Below are 18,895 nucleotides of genomic sequence, written 5' to 3' on the forward strand. Positions count from 1 at the left end.
TCCAATTTAAAGGGACAAAAATAAAACAAGCTGCTTGCCCCCAGTGGCAAGAGGCTGTGGCTTCAGTGAAAGACTAAATTTGAATTCCAACCAACGGTGAATCTGAAGCCAGATTTAAATATGCATATCCCTGCCAATTCCTCCAAGCCTGCCAATTTTATAATGTGTTCAACTGGGATTGTGTAAACAGTTTTACTGTGTAGTTAGCAAAGACTCCTACTGCAATACCATTTACTGCAGTACCACTTACTGCAATGGGGTCTTTGCTAACTACACAGTAGGAGGTGCACCTGCGATGTCCCGATATAAGCTGCCTGCAGGAAGGGCTCCACGCCAGGAGTGCTCATTTGGATGTTGAGGCCTAATGCAACTATTTAAAGAAGAGCAGGGATTTCTCCCAGTGTCCTGACCGATATTCCTACCTCAGCCAACACCATCTCAAACTGATTAACTGGCTCATCTCACTGCTGTTTGTGGTATCTTGCTGATGTAGAGTGACTACTGCATTTGTCTACGCAACAGCAAACAAGTTCAAAAATAAATCATTGCATGAAACACTTTGAGGCATTTCAGTGTGATAAGACACAAAATCCGCATATTATCATAAAATAATCCTATCCTAAAACTACAGTGCACAAGACACTGCAAGAGAAGTGAAATGAAAAGAACTTTTAAAATTAATTTTATGAAATGAATTTGAAAATTATAAACACGAATAAAAGATTTTCTTTTTCTCTCTATCACAGAATCTCAGGTTCCTGATCAGCCAAGTTCTCTTCATGTCAGGCCTCTGACTACAAGCATTGTGATGAGCTGGACTCCACCGTTAAACCCAAACATAGCGGTGCGGGGTTACATCATTGGTTACGGAGTGGGCAGTCCCTACGCCGAAACTGTGCAGGTCGACAGCAAGCAGCGCTATTTTTCCATTGAAAATCTAGGTAAATATCATCTGAACCTAGTCTTTTGGAGAAGAATTGGAGATACCAGCTTGATATCTGGCTTCAGTACCTTTCACAATAAATCTGTGGTCTACTGGCAACCATGAAAGCAAAAGTTAGAATGATAAGATGTTACAAACAAATCTCCTGTAATGTATAGCGATATCACTATAGTTCAAACTATGCGGCATAGTATCATGGCAGTTTGAGTCACCTGGTTTGATCTCAAACACTCTGATGTCTATCACATGACATTTGCTGACAGAAAATAGAACAAATCTCACCCTATATTAACTCACCCTACCTAAAATAATTAATTGGTCATTCATCTCATTCACTATTTGTGGGATCTTGCTGTGTGCAAATTGGCTGCTTCATTTGCCTACATAAGAACAGTGACTACACTATAATTATTTGAATATCTGAATGATTTGGTATGTCCTAAAGTACTATATAAATAAAGTTCTCATATATAGTATATACATATTGAGCTTGATTTTTACTCCCGGGCAATAATTCAGCAATGTACCTGTCTCGAAGCGGCAGCAAACAGTCCTGGCCAATTTTAACAGATGGGCCTTATGTAGGATTTTAACAGACGGGTCTCATATATGCATCATGCCACCTGCTGACTATTCGACGGAAATGACCAAGAAGTTGACGGGGAAGCAGCTCCTTGGCCATTAGAATTGTGCCGGTCAAAGGCAGAGGATTGTTGCAGTACAGAATTCTTTGCCTTGGGGAGTGTTGAAGCATTGACCATTGTACCTATTAAGAGAAAATTGGATAAATATTTGAAGCAGAGGAAGAGAGTGGTAGAAGTGGAACCAAGCAAGGGCAGTCCAATGGAGGAGAGATGGTGAATAGGAGTGGAGTGGCTGATTGCATTGAATTGCATAGAGGTGAAGGAGGACAAGGAGGGTTAACAATGACCTGGTCAAAATAACAAAATTATATTATTGACAAGGTGTGGCTTGGTACTACAGATAGGTCAGAAGCCAGAAGGGATTTGACCATGGAACTGGGGAAGGTGAGCATATAGCTTGAGAGGAAAGGAAGGTTAAATATGAAGAAGGAGTTAGAGAATGGCAGAGTCAAGAATGGGCCTTTTGAGGAGGATGTGATGACAGCAGTTTTGAAGTTGGGGAACAATACAAAAGGAATCATTAATGATATCAGTACTGGGGCAAGGAAAGGTAGCTGTGTGGTTGATAGATGGTGAAGAGACCAAGGGAGCTGGAAGCAGATTTCATGGAGCAGATGAGCTTGGGAAGAACTGGAAAGAGTTGGGATGAAACTACAAAATGATAAGTGGTTGGACACAGGAGCTAGGGTAGGACCAAAGATAAGAGTAGATGAGCTGGTGACTGAGGCAACTGCACAAATAGTCTCAATCTCAGAAACAAAAAAGTCCTTCAACGCCTTGTACTTGACATTAGAGGTGAGGAAACTAGTGCTAGTTATCCTCTAACTACATGGAAGGATCAGCCAGATCAGAGCTGAAGTAAATCTTCTGAAAAGTTTCCAAAATTTGGAAATAATAATGTTCCAAAGTGTCAGTCCGAGTCCATATACAGAATGGTTGTCTGTTCGTCCTTGGGCGATGGAAATTATACCACTTTGAATTCGCTACTGAGGGATATGATAGCCGGTATTGCAGGGATATTTTCCTTACTGTAAAGACAACACAGGACCGTCTCTGCTCATTCACTCAGAAGTGTGAGTTCCTAATATGATGCCATTATGCAATTGGACATTAGTAGCCCAGATACAGTTCTTCCCACCCACAATGTTGTATTTTTAATATAAGTTTTTATCTACTTTTAATAATACAAAATCTGTGTGACATATAAGAAGGTTCAATCTGGTACTTTAGCTGAAAAACAGTAATACATTCCTCCCATGGTTTAATGGATAAAGCTGCTGCCCTCTATAACATTGAGCCTCACTAATTGGATGGCAGGAGAAAAGCTACAGTTGGTTTCCACATCCTTCAGCTGGGGAGGTGGAGATCAGTCAGAGTTCCCACTGCTAACTTCGAGCCAGTGACTCCTATTGGAAAGCAGACATTTATCGACATCAGTGCCTGGAATTTCCATGAGGTTATCCCGATCTTCCGCCGTAATATGGCGGAAGCTTGGGAGAAAACTTGAGGAATGGCACACACGGCTGTTTCTCCAGGGTTTCCGTCAATCTTCCACCAAAGTTACAGTGGGAGAACCCCATGGAAATTCTACTTCTTGGTGAAGACAACCAGCACTGTCTAACTTCACACAAAGAGTGGCCACTGGGGCGAGTCACAAGAGATCTCTGGGCAAATATATGTAACTACAGCCCAGCATAGGTCTGTGACTTCAGGAGAAGAGGCAGAAAAATATAAAGGAAAAAGTGGAAGAATCCAAAAGAATACAAGTTATGCAGAGCTGTGATTTTATTCGAGTTGTATTGTACTTGGGTAATAAGCTGTCTTATAGCAGCAGATTTGGGTCAGAACAAGTTCATGTTTTATAATCATAAAGCAATTAGCACTAATTCCTATTATTTACTGTCAGCTTAACATTTTTGGTGAAATCTGAAAGTGACCTATATTAATTGGATCCAATTTTACAAATAACTTTTACTCCTTTGTTGCTCTATTTCAAATATTGAAAAACTATATACATATGTGCCTGTGTGGGGATGAATTTAGGATATAAGCTTCTTTAAAATACTGCACAAAAAATATTTCACTCCAAAGTCTCAGGGCTGGATTTTAGGCTTTTCGGTTTTCGGGGCAAAAATGGAGGTGTGGTGGGAAAGTTACCGGCTGGGACTAGTTTGCGCTTTGGTAAGGAATTTTCAGCATCTGGGCCCTGCGTCAGTGGGTGCAACGTGAAGGCAGGCACTGTACACTTTTCATGGCGCAAGGATGCGAAAGTCCTTGAGATAAAGAGCCGGGCCATGTAAGCTCCGAGAGAGGCCTGGGGGTCGGCAGGGGGAGGGGGGGAAATCTTAAAAGAAAACCCACAAAAACATTCCCAAAACATTGCCCATGCCCCCACAACACAAATCGCTAAAAGAATTAAAAGAGCAAACACTCGCACTTACCTTTGGAGTACTTTACCTTTCTCTGCACCATCAGCTATGCTGGACTGCACTGATTTTGCACGTACTTCCGGGCGGACGGATCGGTGAAAAGTCAAAACTACTGTCGGTGTCGCAACCAGAGGCGTTGCACACCCAGCGTGGTTGCACCGCCGCAAAACAGGACCGGAGGATCGCAACGGGGCGCTGGAGACCTGAACGCTGTCTTTCACAAAACCCAGAGCGCAAAGTTCCGAAAAATCCAGCCCTCAGACTCTTAATTAGCTCATTACTTTGTTGTTAATAAGAAAAATGAGAAATACTGAAGTTAATACTGTGCTTTCTTTTGCAGAGCCAAGCTCCCATTATGTCATTTCTTTGAAGGCCTTTAACAATGCAGGGCAGGGGGTCCCTCTGTATGAGAGTGCTACCACCAGGGCATTGTCAGGTAGGCTATACCCGATGGATGGAGGAGGCATCTGCACTGCTTACATTGAGTATACAAAACTGTAGACCAGGCCTAGTTATGGAATGACAACTGTTCTGGTATTCCCAGCAGAGATTTGTCATGAGCGCTAGTGCATTTCCTCAAATTAATGTGAATTGGGGAATGTTCTGTGTTCCGTTATTTGGTCTTTGTTGTAGAATTTCAGTGTTTTCGATATATTGGCAAACCTTGAAACCTTAAGTGCCTGTGTGCCTGAGTCCAGGGGAATGGGGAATGGGTGGAAAGCATGCTCACGGCTGGAAGGGGAGAGATGAAGCATAATATATATGTTTCTAAACTTAATTATATATCTCTACATTTATTTGTTGTACATTGTCTCAACATCTTACCTTTGTAAGAGTTATATTTCTACATTTCTGAGGAATCAATTGCATATCCCCAAAGAAAGGAAAATGGTTTGTTGCTTGAAAATCAAGAAAAATCATCTAGGCCTCAAATAATTAAGTGAAGTCTTGTGAAATGCTGACCAGTCAAATAATTTGTTCTGATGAAATAAATGATCGGGTTCTCTTGGTCGAAACTCAGTCCCTTTATGAAAGGTTGCATCTCTCATTATATATGGAAGTGTTTAATACCAGCATTGGGTTCAAAGAATGGAAAATTGTTCTGTCTCCTCCTTTTGGTATCTCTAGCTTAATCAGCATAAATTTCAACAAGAATTCAACTGAAGCAACGCTCATTTGAATAGCAATTTAGGTTTTGATAAGCTTCGATGGAAATATAGAAGATTCCATTTGATAATAAATTACTCTTTTGTTCTAGACATGCATCAGATAAGCGTTCCTTTATTACAAAGGCCACATATATAATTACCAATGAGGGAAACTGTTCATCCCATTTAACTTATTCTTCTACATAAACTTACAATCTCCTTATCACAGCATTTAATTGCTTCTTGGAAGATTCACTACCCTACCTGAAAGATAATTCCAGGAATTAATTTCTGTTATGTGAAGAAGCACTTCCTGATATTGGACATGAAATGATCTTCTACAGTTTATACCTATATCCCCTTGTTCCACAGTAATACTTCCTTGAAACACTGTTCAGGATTAACCTTTCTACTCCAAATAATATCTTCTACAAGATTCTTCTACCACCTTTCATGACTGAAGAATCTGAGTTTTCTAACCTTATTCTTTTGTGTGGAAAGATCTACTGGTCCTTCCACGCACCATTTATTGATCAATAGGAAGATTTTGCATGTTTTAGTTCATCTGCTAAAGTTGACCTTTTCCAGTAAACACATCTCATGACCTCTACCTTACTTTTACTTCTCTCTTCTGTTCCCCTTTAAATCTTACTTCTCGTGTTCACCCCCTTTCCGGTTTGATTTACACATATTTATTCCGTCTATTGGATAAGATATTAAATCTGCTCTCTCATGTCTACATAAATGATCACAGAGCATTATTTCAAAGAGCAGGGGAGTTCTCGCCAGTGCCCTGCCAAATATTTATCCTTCAAACAACATCACTAAAAACATTATCTGTCATTATCACATTGCTGTTTGTAAGACGTTGCTTTGTGCAAATTGGCTGCTGTGCTCCCGACATGACAGCAGTGACTGCACTTCAAAGTGCTGAATTGGGTGTAAAATACTTCAGGATATTCTGAGTTCATGAATGGTGCCATATAAATGCAAGTTCATTCTTTCTTTTCAATTTTTAGTGAACCTTCACTCAGGTGCGCACTTTATGAATTTACTTCAATCGTTTATTTCCTTTGATCACTCACCTGTTTTTCCCTCAGAGTAAACTGTTTTATTTTGTCCACTGCGAATATTGGAACTTCATTTCTTTGTGGTGATTTATCCTCTTTTGGATTTGGATTTTGCCTCTGTTGCACTTTATAATTCTCATTAAGACAAGAGATCTTGTAATTTATGCTCTTCTGATTTGGTGAGATATTGCACTTAGGACAATGGAATTTTGCCAGTGGCTAAGTATTTCCTAATTTAGTTACGCAAAGTCCATTTTGGATAGCTTCTGATGGAGTCTGTCCTCTACCTAATGTGTTGCTGCTGATCAATTTTCTACATCTGTCCACCTCAGTGTTTGTTCTGAAGTTGGGTCTCAGGAGCCTTCCTGGAACACAGCCATGCTACTGACCTGGAGATGCAAGAAGTCTACTTTGACCCTAATGTTAATTCCACTCTTGCCATTTATTGATATAAGACAACTTGGTCTTTGCTTACATGAATTTGTTTTGCCATCTTTTGTAAAATACATACAATACTGGCTATTGCAATTCAACAAAATCTGCTTTTCTGATATCTGCTTAACAGCCATGTATGAAAAATAATTGCCATCCTTCTCAGATAGAATATTTTGTTCACCTGACTTTGGATGCAAATTTCTGCAATTATTTTTCAAAAAATAGCTATGGGGGGGTGGGGGTGGAAAATGAATGGAACATAAGAACATTAGAATTAGGAGCAGGAGTAGACATTTGGCCCCTCGAGCCTGCTCTGCCATTCAATAAGATCATGGCTGATCTTCTACCTCAACTCCACTTTCCTGTACTATACCCATATCCCTTAATTCCCTTAATATTCAAAAATCTATCGATCTCTGTCTTGAATATACTTAATGACTGAGCATCCGCAGCCCTCTGGGGTAGAGAATTCCAAATATTCATCACCCTCTGAGTGAAGACATTTCTCCTCATCTCAGTCCTAAATGGCTGACCCCTGATTCTGAGGCTGTGACCCCTGGTTCTAGACTCCACAGCCAGAGGAAACATCCTCCCTGTATCTACCTTGTCAAGTCCTATAAGAATGTTGTATGTTTCAATGAGATCACCTCTCATTCTTCGAAAACAAATAATGAACGGCAGAAAAAGAGGGTTGAGTGGATGCTCAATCATCAAGAATTAGGAACTATCTTAAGTTCCCTCATGGCTGACTGAAGTTCAAATTTGGAATATGTTTATCATTTTTAACAAGTTTCTCAAATTCCCTTTTCTGATATTTCCTTGATGCACGGACACTTAGCACTCATATCATCATCATAGGCAGTCCCTCAGAATCGAGGAAGACTTGCTTCCACTCCTGAAGTGAGTTCTTTGGTGGCTGAACAGTCCAATACGAGAGCCACAGATTTTGTCACAGGTGGGACAGATAGTCGTTGAGGGAAGAGGTGGGTGGGACTGGTTTGCCGCACGCTCTTTCCGCTGTCTGCGCTTGATTTCTGCTTGCTCTCGGCGTTGAGACTCGAGATGCTCAGCGCCCTCTTGGATGCACTTCCTCCACTTAGGGCAGTTTTGGGCCAGGGACTCTCAGGTGTCAATGGGGATGTTGCACTTTATCAGGGAAGCTTTGAGGGTGTCTTTGTAGCATTTCCGCTCCCCACCTTTGGCTCGTTTGCCATGAAGGAGCTCCGAGTAGAGCACTTGCTTTGGGAGTCTTGTGTCTGGCATGCGGACAATGTGGCCTGATCGAGTGTGGTCAGTGCTTCAATGCTGGGGATGTTAGCCTGAATGAGGACGCTGATGTTGGTGCGCCTGTCCTCCCAGGAAATTTGTAGGATCTTGCGGAGTCATCGTTGGTGATATTTCTCCAGCAACTTGAGGTGTCTACTGTACATGGTCCATGTCTCTGAGCCATACAGGAGGGCGGGTATTACTACAGCCCTGTAGACCATGAGCTTGGTGGCAGTTTCCTCAGGTGGCCGAAGGCTGCACTGGTGCACTGGAGGTGGTGTTGGATCTCGTCGTCGATGCCTGCTGTTGTTGATAGGAGGCTCCCGAGATATGGGAAGTGATCCACGGTGTCCAGGGCCATGCCATGGATCTTGATGACTGGAGGGGCAATGCTGTACTGTGAGGACAGGCTGGTGGAGGACCTTTGTCTTACAGATGTTTAGCATAAGGCACAAGCTTTCGTATGCTCCCTGCTATCAGCCACTCAGCACTACTAGCACACTGAGTCTACCAGCTGTCATATGCCCAGGATGAGGAGTTAATTTTTGTTCCCCTTTCTTTTCATTTATTTTTCTGCTTACTAACATACTGTTGACTAACCAGCTGCAGAACTCACTGTGGAAAGGCTTAAAATAGAATGAAATAACCCTGGGCTCTCTGACTGTATATCGTCAGTACAGCTTTTGTGGGCTGGGCACAATGGGACTGGCTGAGACTGGAGATAATGAAGCACTGTTTTGCATCTTTCAATGCAGTCTTCTTTATTTGACCAGGATTTTGCTGGGTCTTTCCCACCCACCATTTTCCTTTTCTTCTTTCTGCCTTATTTTTTTTCTCACTCTCTTCTGTCATTCATTTCCCCTTTACTCTTCTCATTAGTCTTCTGTTTGCTCCATCGAATGTTCTGGGGCTGTTCATATTCGTAATTTCTCAAGTGAGTGTACAACCTATTGAATTTTTATTCTTCCGCAACTGTGTTTTTCCCATTCTGCAGCCTGGGCCCTGGGTGTCCTTACACCTTTGTTTCTTGTGGTCTGAAGGTGCTCTTCACCTTATATTGGATACTACTTGGTCGCTTGGGTGATGCATATTCTTCCAGATCTGACAAAGTTGAATTATAATCCATTATTATCATATCTTCTAGCAGACAGTTTTATTACTGGAATTCTTATGCTTGTTTTTCACGATTCCAATCTGACTTGTTCCACTCTGTTGCACTCACTGCGATAACTTGGTATTGGTTGAAATTTTAAATACATAAGTAGTGAAGAAATGGAAATTGTTACAACTACAAAAACAAATGGTGCAATATTTAGTAGCAGTTGGTATCCTACAAAAGCAAAATACTGCGGATACTGGATATCTGAAATAACAACAGAAGACACTGGAAATACTCAGACCAGGCAGCATCTGCGGAGAGAGAAACAGAGTTAACATTTCAGGTCACTGACCCTTCGTTAGAACTCATATGATACCACAAGCTAGTATCATATCACACTCATCTCTGTGCCCAAAGCCAGCGCAGTGAGATACTCCAAAACTTCACAGCTGGCTGGTACTCCTCCGAGGTTTTAATCTACTAATCCCAGGGCCTCCCATAGTCGTGGGTCTGTAGCAACTTTTAGGAAACACCAGTTGGCATTCCCTTGCCATCTGTTTCAATGACATTTTTATTCTGGCACATCTCTATTCTTTGTGGCTAAAAGTTATTTTAAAACATAAGCTGTGGGGAACCTTGGAGGAATAAGTTATTTAAGTTGTAAGTACTTTCCTCTATAACTGTTTTCTAATTTAATTAAGCCTTGAAGACTAAAATGACAAATTAAACAATGTTAAAATGAGAAATAGAGAAATGAACAGCTCATGATCATAGGCACATAGAAACAAGAGTAGGACATTCAACCCCTCAAGCTAGTTCCTGCCATTAAGTGATATTATGGCTGATTTGTGTCCTAACTCCAGCAGCCCACCTTGGCTCCATATCCTTTAATACCCTTGGCTAACAAAAGTCTATCATTATCAGATTAAAATAATAAATTGAGCTCGCATCTACTGCTTTTTGTGTGAGAGAGTTCCACACTTCTACCAACCTTTGTGTGAAGAAATCTTTCCTCACTTCTCTCCTGAATGGCCCGACTCTGATTTTAAGGTAATGTTCATTTGTCCCAGATTTACTCACGAGTTGGAAATGTTTCTCTCTGTATACCCGATCAATTCCTTTCAAAGTCTTAGAAATCTCAATCAAATCACCTCTTAACTTTCTATATTTCAGGGATTACAAGTCTAGTTAATGTAATCTCTCCTCATAATCTGACCCTTGGAGCCGTGGTAACATTCTGGTGAATCTGCGCTGCCCTCCTTCGAAGGCCAATATCTCCTTTCTAAGGTGCAGTGCCAGAACTGTACACAGTACTCCAGATGTGGCATAACCAGTGCTTTGTACAGAACTTACTCCCCTTTATATTTTAACCCTCTAGTAACATTTCATTAGCCATTTTTTAAATTTTTTATACCTGACTACTACATTTTAGTGATCTATGTACATGAACCCCTAAATCTCTGAACTGCCACTGTTCCTAGCTTTTCACAATTTAAAAAATACTTGGATCTATCCTTTTTTGGTCCAAAATGGATGCCCTCACACTTATCTGCGTTGAAATCCATCTGCCACAGTTTTTCCCACTCACTTAATCTTTCAATACTTCTATGTAATTTTATGCTCCTGTCTACACTACTTACTATGCCACCAATCTTTGTGCCATTGGCAAATTTGGATATGTGGCTCTCTATTGTGTTATCTAGGTCATTAATAAATATAGTGAATAGTTGAGGCTCCAGCACGCATCCTTGTAGGACACCACTAGTCCCTTCCTTCCAACTTGAGCATGTACCCATTACACCTACTCTCTGTCTTCTACCACCTAACCAATCTCCTAACCAGGTTAATACATTGCCTTCAATTGCATGAGCTATAATTTTAGCTAACAGTCTCTTACGTGGAACCCTATCAAAAGTTTTCTGGAAGTCCATATGAACTACATCCATGGACTGTATCCCTGTCTACTACTTTAGCTACATCCCCAAAAATATCAATTAGGTTCGTTAGACATGACTTACCCTTTAAAATTCATGTTGGCTCTCTCTAATTAGCTCAAATATATTTTAAGTGCTCAGTCTCTTTGTCCTTAATTATAGATTCCAATAACTTCACCACAATAGATGTCAGATTAACAGGTCTATCATTTCCTGGTTTCTTTCTCTTTCCCCTTTCTTAAGATGTGCAGATAAAGGTCTGTAGATCTCAGTCATATGTGTTCTTCATAGAGTTACACTGTTCCCTTACTGTCATTTCAGCAATGGACAAAATTACTGGTAATCCACAAAGGAGACAAAGACAACTTTCTAAGAATTAATTAAGGCACTGTTCGGCTGTGACTTTATGTCAGACCTTGTCTAAAGTGCAATGTGCAGAATTAAGGGCAAAATTGATCTTGTGACCGCTGGGGTTTTACTTTAACAAGTCTCGCTCCACTAGGAATGAGGTTTTGTATGGGAAGGAAAAACTGATCTTAAATCCCTTTGAGAGTCGAATTGTCATCATGGGAGTACTGGCAAGGGTATACATTTGTCAACCTGAGCCGGCAAACAAGCCTGGTAATTACTACAGTGTGCTACTATTTCACTATAGTTCACTGCACATGATGCCTGCTTTCTGAGGTATTTCTCTGCATTGAAAGCAGAATAGGCTACCCAAGGCGAATATTTTGGGTCTTGACTAAATCTTCTCAATTGGCAAAGTTCACAACAGTCAAGCTCAAAGAATTGCCTGAGATCTATCTCTGAACCTTTAAGAAAATATCGAAGACAGTCAATGTGCTATTGGAATTGTTTGAGGCTAGATGTCTGCTATAAAGTGTCATAACTTGCATTTTACTTCCAGTGACAATCAGGACTTACAATATTTTAGTATATTTTTCAGCCTTGGTGGAAAAAAAAGAGTGTGGAGATGGTTTGGATTACAATTCTCAAAATTATTTAAAGCAAAATTGTTTTGAATTGATCTTTCTGCAAATTTTCCTTAATCGATCAAAATATAGATTGGAAGGAATAAGCAAAAAATATCTCCGTCTTCATTCCCCTTTAACGAGGTAATGGGGGCATAAATCAGTGTTTTATTTAAATTCTCAAATTTTCATTATTTACCTACAAATAACATTGTTTTACACAAGGCAACAAGGTGATGCTTTCTTTTCATTATATACAATTCCCTTCAGTTTCTCCCTTTTCCCTATACTTCTCTTTTCTTCTCAAAGAATTGAATGTAATATCTCCAAGTTTGCCAATGGCACTAAGCTGGGTGGCAGTGCGAGCTGCGAGGAGGATGCTAGGAGGCTGCAGGGGGACTTGGACAGGTTAGGTGAATGGGCAAATGCATGGCAGATGCAGTATAATGTGGATAAGTGTGAGGTTATCCACTTTGGTTGCAAAAACAGGAAGGCAGATTATTATCTGAATCATGGCAGATTAGGAAAAGGGGATGTGCAACAAGACCTGGATGTCATGGTACATCAGTCATTGAAGGTAGGCATGCAGGTACAGCAGGCAGTAAAGAAGGCAAATGACATGCTGGCCTTCATGGCGAGGGGATTTGACTATAGGAGCAGGGAGGTCTTACTGCAGTTGTACAGGGTCTTGGTGAGACCACACCTTGAGTATTGTGTGCAGTTTTGGTCTCCAATCTGAGGAAGGACATTCTTGCTATTGAGAGAGTGCAGCGAAGGTTCACCAAACTGATTCCCGGGATGGCAGGACTGACATATGAAGAAAGACTGGATCGACTAGGCTTATATTCACTGGAATTTAGAAGAATGAGAGGGGATCTCATAGATACATATAAAATTCTGACGGGATAGGACAGGTTAGATGCAGGAAGAATTTTCCCAATGTTGGGGAAGTCCAGAACCAGGAGTCACAGTCTAAGGATAAGAGATAAGCCATTTAGGACCGAGATGAGGAGAAACTTCTTCACTCAGAGAATTGTGAACCTGTGGAATTCTCTACCACAGAAAGTTGTTGGGGCCAGTTCGTTAGATATATTCAAAGGGGAGTTAGATGTGGCCCTTATGGCTAAATGGATCAAGGGGTTTGGAGAGAAAGCAGGAATGGGGTACTGAGGTTGCATGATCAGCATGATCTTATTGAATGGTGGTGCAGGCTCAAAGGCCGAATGGCCTACTCCTGCACCTTCTTTCTATGTTTCTATGTTTCTCTAGGCCTCTCTGTACCACACACAATATCACAAACAGTGCAAGCAGGCCTCTTGCAGTGTTGCTTTCCAATTGCCATATTAGAAGATGACAGACAGTGCCACAGCTCAACTATCTCTTCAATTCGTCAATCTTTTTCTTCCTGAAAGGAATCCTCTACTCCCTGGCCCTCGACGGCCAAGTTCAGAAACTCACTGCATGGACAAAGTCCAACTGCTTCATTACGTTTGCCAATATGTGAACACGCAAGACATGTGAGGGGTCAATAGCTTGACTCTCCCTCCAAGTTTTCTCACCTTTCATTCCCTGTCAGGACTCCCTGTTTTCTGGTCCTACTGGCTTTGAGTGTAAAAACAACGTAGATGTATACTCGTGCCCTCCCACTCTGCCAAATGTGATATTATGCACTAAACACAAAGAAATTAGAACTAGAGATAGTTTCAGCTTTATTTAATGAAAGGCTACCCCATTATCCATCCTAAAGGGAAATGATTATTCATATGTTTGCTTATCCCTGTATAAATTGGCATGACTGACTGAATTAACATGATTTTTTTTGTAATTTCCCCATATCATTTCACACCATTTTTTTTTGCATTTCTCACCTCATGAATTATTGCTGCTGTTTTCTTTATTTTTCTGCTCCTCGATTCGATGCATGTTTTGTTTGCTGCCATGATCCAGACCCTGTTGACCCTTTAGATGTTGATTTGTTTCATTTGTTTGGTGACCTCCCTACCTCAATCCCAGATACCTCCACCCCCATGCTACCACCTGTAGGTGTCCAGGCAGTTGCAGTCAGTCACGACTCTGTCAGGGTCAGCTGGGCTGATAACTCTGTGCCTAAAAACCAGAAGTTAACAACAGACATCCGCTTTTATACCGTTCGATGGAGGACGAGCTACTCTGCTAATGCCAAGTACAAGGTAACTGCTACTTCACACTTCCTTCCAGGCTAGCTGAGTCTTTCCTCTTTTCAATTATCTTAAAGAACAATCTGAAGCTTACACTGTTGTTGAAAGTTAAATTTGATTTATATTTTCGGAATGTTATTTAATTCATTGGGCAGTCATTGAAATTTGTTTCCATTGTTTAATAAAATGTAAATCGGAAGGAGGGAGGAAGAGAACCATCCTGATGACTCATTTGATCCTGGTGTAGTCGTGAACCAGGCACACCAGGAATACACGACCTTCAATCCCTGGTCAGTGTTGAGTTAGCCAAGCTCAACCAGTGCAGTAGTATAATTGGCCTCAAACTCAATTGGCTTCAGTGGTCCTGAATTTCCTCGTAGTCTGGGTGCACTTGCAGTGTAATTGGCACTGGAAATGGAGCAGGAACTGGTAATACCAGATTTCTACCCACACGCTCACAGCCCAACCTATTAAAAAGAAAGCAGGACCAATGGAATGGAGCCATCCATTGGAATTCTTTCTAGTTCCACCTTCTGAGTCCCTGAGGTACTGTATGCCAGGAAGGAACAGACACATAGAACATTTCTCAGGCAGAATTGGGGTCCACAGACATTTTCCAGGCCAGGTTCATGGCTTGGAACACTCCAAAAAGGAACACATGGCCCCAATGAAATCATTTCTCTTATAAAGGGGCTGATTTCAAATTTTTACCACCCGACCTTTCCACTACCCCAGAAACTGCTGGCCAGCATTGCATACTCTGCACACACCCTCCACCCACCACGTAGTGGGCACTCAGAGTGTGCTGATCCTGCCATGTGCACTGACTGGTAATATGTAAATTACCTGACCCTGGGAACTCCGGTGGGATCAGGCATTGGATTGCCAGTGGAGCACAATTCACGCTCTAGCATAGTTACGGTAGCAGGGTCAGATTGTGGATTTTTGACTGCAATATCTGCCAAGACAGAAAGGGCCAATTCCAGAGAATCCTATTTAGTGACCACTGGAGGTAAAGTGTATGTGGGCTTCAGACGTCAACAGGATCAAACTTAGCAGTGAAGCTCCACAGTCGCGTGACTGGCTGACATTGGTTAAACTCACATGTGAAGAACAGCCACCTGGAGAAGGTTTCAGAGGACGACTCTTGGCTGTGGAGCTGTACCTCACCACGGGTCAGCACTTTCAAGAGAGGAGGGCAGAACATTGGCTAGAAGGTGTAAATTGCAGGGGTTCTTTGCCATATGGAAAAATAATGTAGGGGGATGTGGCAGTAACGCATGTGTGCAGTGCAACTGGTATGAGAATTAGTGAAATGAAGTTAAAATGGTGAATTTGTGCACATGCATATATATGTTTGTGTGCATGCCTATGACTGTGTGGCCTTTTTCACTTTAAATTTGAGTTTTAAAGAAAATAATCTTGATTTGTGCATTTGCCATAAGTATGTTCAAATATTTTGAAGACTCCCATTTTAGTCCTTCCTGTGTTACATTAGGTCTCTGATATTGGACTTTTGTGTTACCTGTCTAAATAAACCGTTTACTTGCCAACAAAACTCCTTGGGGGAGAAATTGGTTCTTGTTGCACCAAATACGCCCGACCCCATATTGGGACAGGCAATATTCAAGTGTCTTGGTGGCTGCCTAAAACAGATGTAAAGCCTCGTGCATATGTTAATGAGGGGCCTAACATCTGTTTAGGGATCTATCTATTACATTTGTTGGTGCTGAGCAAAGCTGGCTCTGGACCGGTTCTGCTCAGTTTTTGGATCTGAAAGCAAATTAATTTTAATTAAAATTCATTAATCCAGTATAGCACAATCATAAAAATGCTCACTTTTCGAAAGAAAAACTTAATTTTGAATCCTAAAATTATTTTGATTTTAAAATTAAGCAGATTAATTATTGATAAGCATCAGAAAGACTGCCAAATATTCTGAAAAGCTAATAAAGGTTTCAGATTTTTATTATATAAAATTCCTATTATTAAAAAAACCCTCAAGGGACAAAGCCCATGGTGTATAACATTATCAAGGTTGAAAAGAAGAGGAGAAAAGATGTAGAAACATTGATTAGGTGAAGCGAAGATTTAAAAGCCTATAAATTATATGATGGAAAGAAAGCTAAGGAATTAAACAGCTGGGGATGGTACAATGATTCTTCATCCAAATGTAGTGAGGATGCAGAAAACAGACAGATTACATATGGCAGCTTCATTGTTAAAAGCAATTTTTTATCAAGTCGTTAAATAAAAACAAAAAATGATACCATCCATTTTAGAAGGCTTTGTCACAGTGTCCTTCCTGATTCGATATATTTACTCCAAGGAGAACTCATTAGCTGGTAAACCAAGCTGAGCATAAAATGAACGTATTGGCATCAATGTGTGATTTGGAAAATGAATAGAGAATAATTGCATTTTAGGTAAATTCATAAAATGCTTAAAGCAACAGTTTGCCTTGCTGAATCAAATCTGGGAAATCCAGCCCTTTGCATGTTCTTCCCCAACAGCACAGTTACATTTGAGGTTGTTGAATTGAATTTCCTTTGCTACATTCCACCTTTTCAATCTATAGTCAGTAACTTACCCCAGTGTTTTTGGTCTTGTTATCGTCCAGTCTGTAGATGCAACGGCCTTGAGTCACACTGTCACAACTCTCAAACCCAATACCATGTATGAGTTCTCTATCATGGTAACCAAAGGGCGGAGGTCAAGCACATGGAGTATGACAGCACATGCTACAACATACGAGGCTGGTGAGTCATTGTAAACTGTGTATACTAGAGAAACCCAGCTATTCTGATGATCTTAATGCCTCTTATTGGCTGGATGGAAACTTTTGTTTTGATCTTTCTTCACATGAACAATAAGAAACCATTGTGAATGTAAAGTATAAAAGCTCATTGCATAACTATACCGTGTTACCTCTTTACCTAGCAGTGAAGAACTTTGGGGGAGAAACATAGAAACATAGTGCTCAAGTTTCGGCCTGAGTTGCTCCTATTTTTTTGGAGCAACTAGTTTAGAATGGAGCATCTTAGAAATTGCAATTCTCGGCATTTAGTTTGTTCCAGTTCTAGTGAGTTAGAATAGTTTCATTGTAGAACAGATTTTTTTTCAAAAGGAGGCGTGTCCAACCACTTACACCTGTTTTGCAAGTTTAGGCAGTGAAAACTTACTCCAAACTAACTTAGAATGGAGTAAGTATGACTTTTGTATACTCAGAAAAACCTTGCCTACAATTATAAATCAGGCGTAGGGAACGAGAGATGAGTGGGGAGGCACGTTTACAAACATTAAACACTTCACTTTTACAAATAAAGAGCCATCATCAATAAGAAATGATCAATAAATCAATAAATCAACCAATAAAATAAAAAAAAATTACAAAATTAAAAATAAAAAAAAATAATTAAAAAAATCAATCAATAAATAAAAAATTATGTTTCTACTCATCGACTGCAGCACCGGGAGCCCTCCAACAGCGTGCTGGGATGCACCCCCCCTCCCCCCCACCCCCAGTGTCTCTCTCTCTCTCTGTCAGTGTCTCTGTGTTTCTGACAGCGAGGAGGAAGGGGGGGAGGGAGGGAGGGAGAGAGGGGGCAGGGGGGGCAAGGAGGGGTGAGGGGGAGAGGAGGTGGAGGGGAGAGAGGAGGTGGAGGGGGGAGAGGAGGGGGAGAAGAGGAGGGGGAGTGGAGGGGGAGGTAGGGGAGGGAGGGGGAGAGGAGAGGGAGGGATGGAGGGGGAGAGGAGAGGGAGGGAGGGAGGGGGAGAGGAGGTGGAGGGGGGAGAGGAAGGGGAGGAGAGGAGGGGGAGTGGAGAGGGAGGGAGGGGAGGGAGGGGGAGAGGAGAGGGAGGGAGCGAGGGGGAAGGGAGGGAGGAGGAGAGGAGGGGAAGGAGAGGGAGAGGTGGGGGATGGACGGAGGGGTGGGAGAGGAGGAGGGGGAGGGAGGGAGGGGTGGGAGAGGAGGGGGAGGGAAGCTAAACGGGCCGCGCCGAATACTTTAGGCGGGGCGGGCGGGCCCGGCCGAGGACATAGAAATTGGGCCCGGCCACCGAAGACTTCGGGCGGGGCCCAACCCCAGCAAAATGCCAGGTGGCGGCGGACCCCGCTGACGACGACGTGGAGGGGGGGAGTGAAGGGGGTGGGAGCGGGAGCTAAATGGGAGGGGGAGAGCGGGAGCCAAACGGGAGGGAGGGAGGGAGTGGGAGTGGGAGCTAAACGGGACAGAGGGAAGGAGGCCCGAGTCTAATCTTCGCCCTGGCAGCCCATTCGGCCAGGGCTAGGGGCGGTGTGCTTCGGGCCCCTCCCACACAGCCTCGGGGGCCTGGAGCTACTGCACATGCGCGCACACTCTAGAGCGCATGTGCAGAGGTCCCGGCACTGTTTTCAGCGCCAGGACCTGGCTCCGCCCTCCACGCGTTCTGCTGTGCTGCGCCAAGGGCTGGACGGAGGGGAGAACACCAAGGTAAATAATAGGCGCCGTTTCTGTTCTAAAAAGTCAGCGCACCACACGGAGACGTGCCGTTCTAACCCTGGGGGCAAACTTGGGCCCAATGAAACATAGAAAATAGTTGCAGGAGTAGGCCATTCGGCCCTTCGAGCCTGCACCACCATTCAATATGATCATGGTTGATCATGCAACTTCAGTACCCACTTCCTGCTTTCTCTCCATACCCTCTGATTCCTTTAGTCGTATGGGCCACATCTAACTCCCTTTTGAATATATCTAACAAACTGGCCTCAACAACTTTCTGTGGTAGAGAATTCCACAA

The 18,895-nt window shown here is 42.2% G+C and overlaps 1 protein-coding gene across 1 annotated transcript in view; it reads left to right on the forward strand.

Moving 5' to 3' along the window:
• The window catches only part of dcc (DCC netrin 1 receptor), a gene marked incomplete at its 5' end in the record, with an annotated part of 1,018,431 nt that overhangs the window by 838,318 nt on the left and 161,218 nt on the right, over window positions 1-18,895 (forward strand). The window contains 4 exons of the mRNA XM_070862030.1: window positions 747-941; window positions 4,357-4,446; window positions 13,941-14,128; window positions 16,737-16,875. Coding sequence (XP_070718131.1) covers window positions 747-941; window positions 4,357-4,446; window positions 13,941-14,128; window positions 16,737-16,875 — 612 coding nt within the window. The remainder of the gene's footprint in view (window positions 1-746; window positions 942-4,356; window positions 4,447-13,940; window positions 14,129-16,736; window positions 16,876-18,895) is intronic.

This window comes from Pristiophorus japonicus, chromosome 2 (genome assembly GCF_044704955.1).
Source record: "Pristiophorus japonicus isolate sPriJap1 chromosome 2, sPriJap1.hap1, whole genome shotgun sequence".
Classification (NCBI taxonomy): Eukaryota; Metazoa; Chordata; class Chondrichthyes; family Pristiophoridae; genus Pristiophorus; species Pristiophorus japonicus.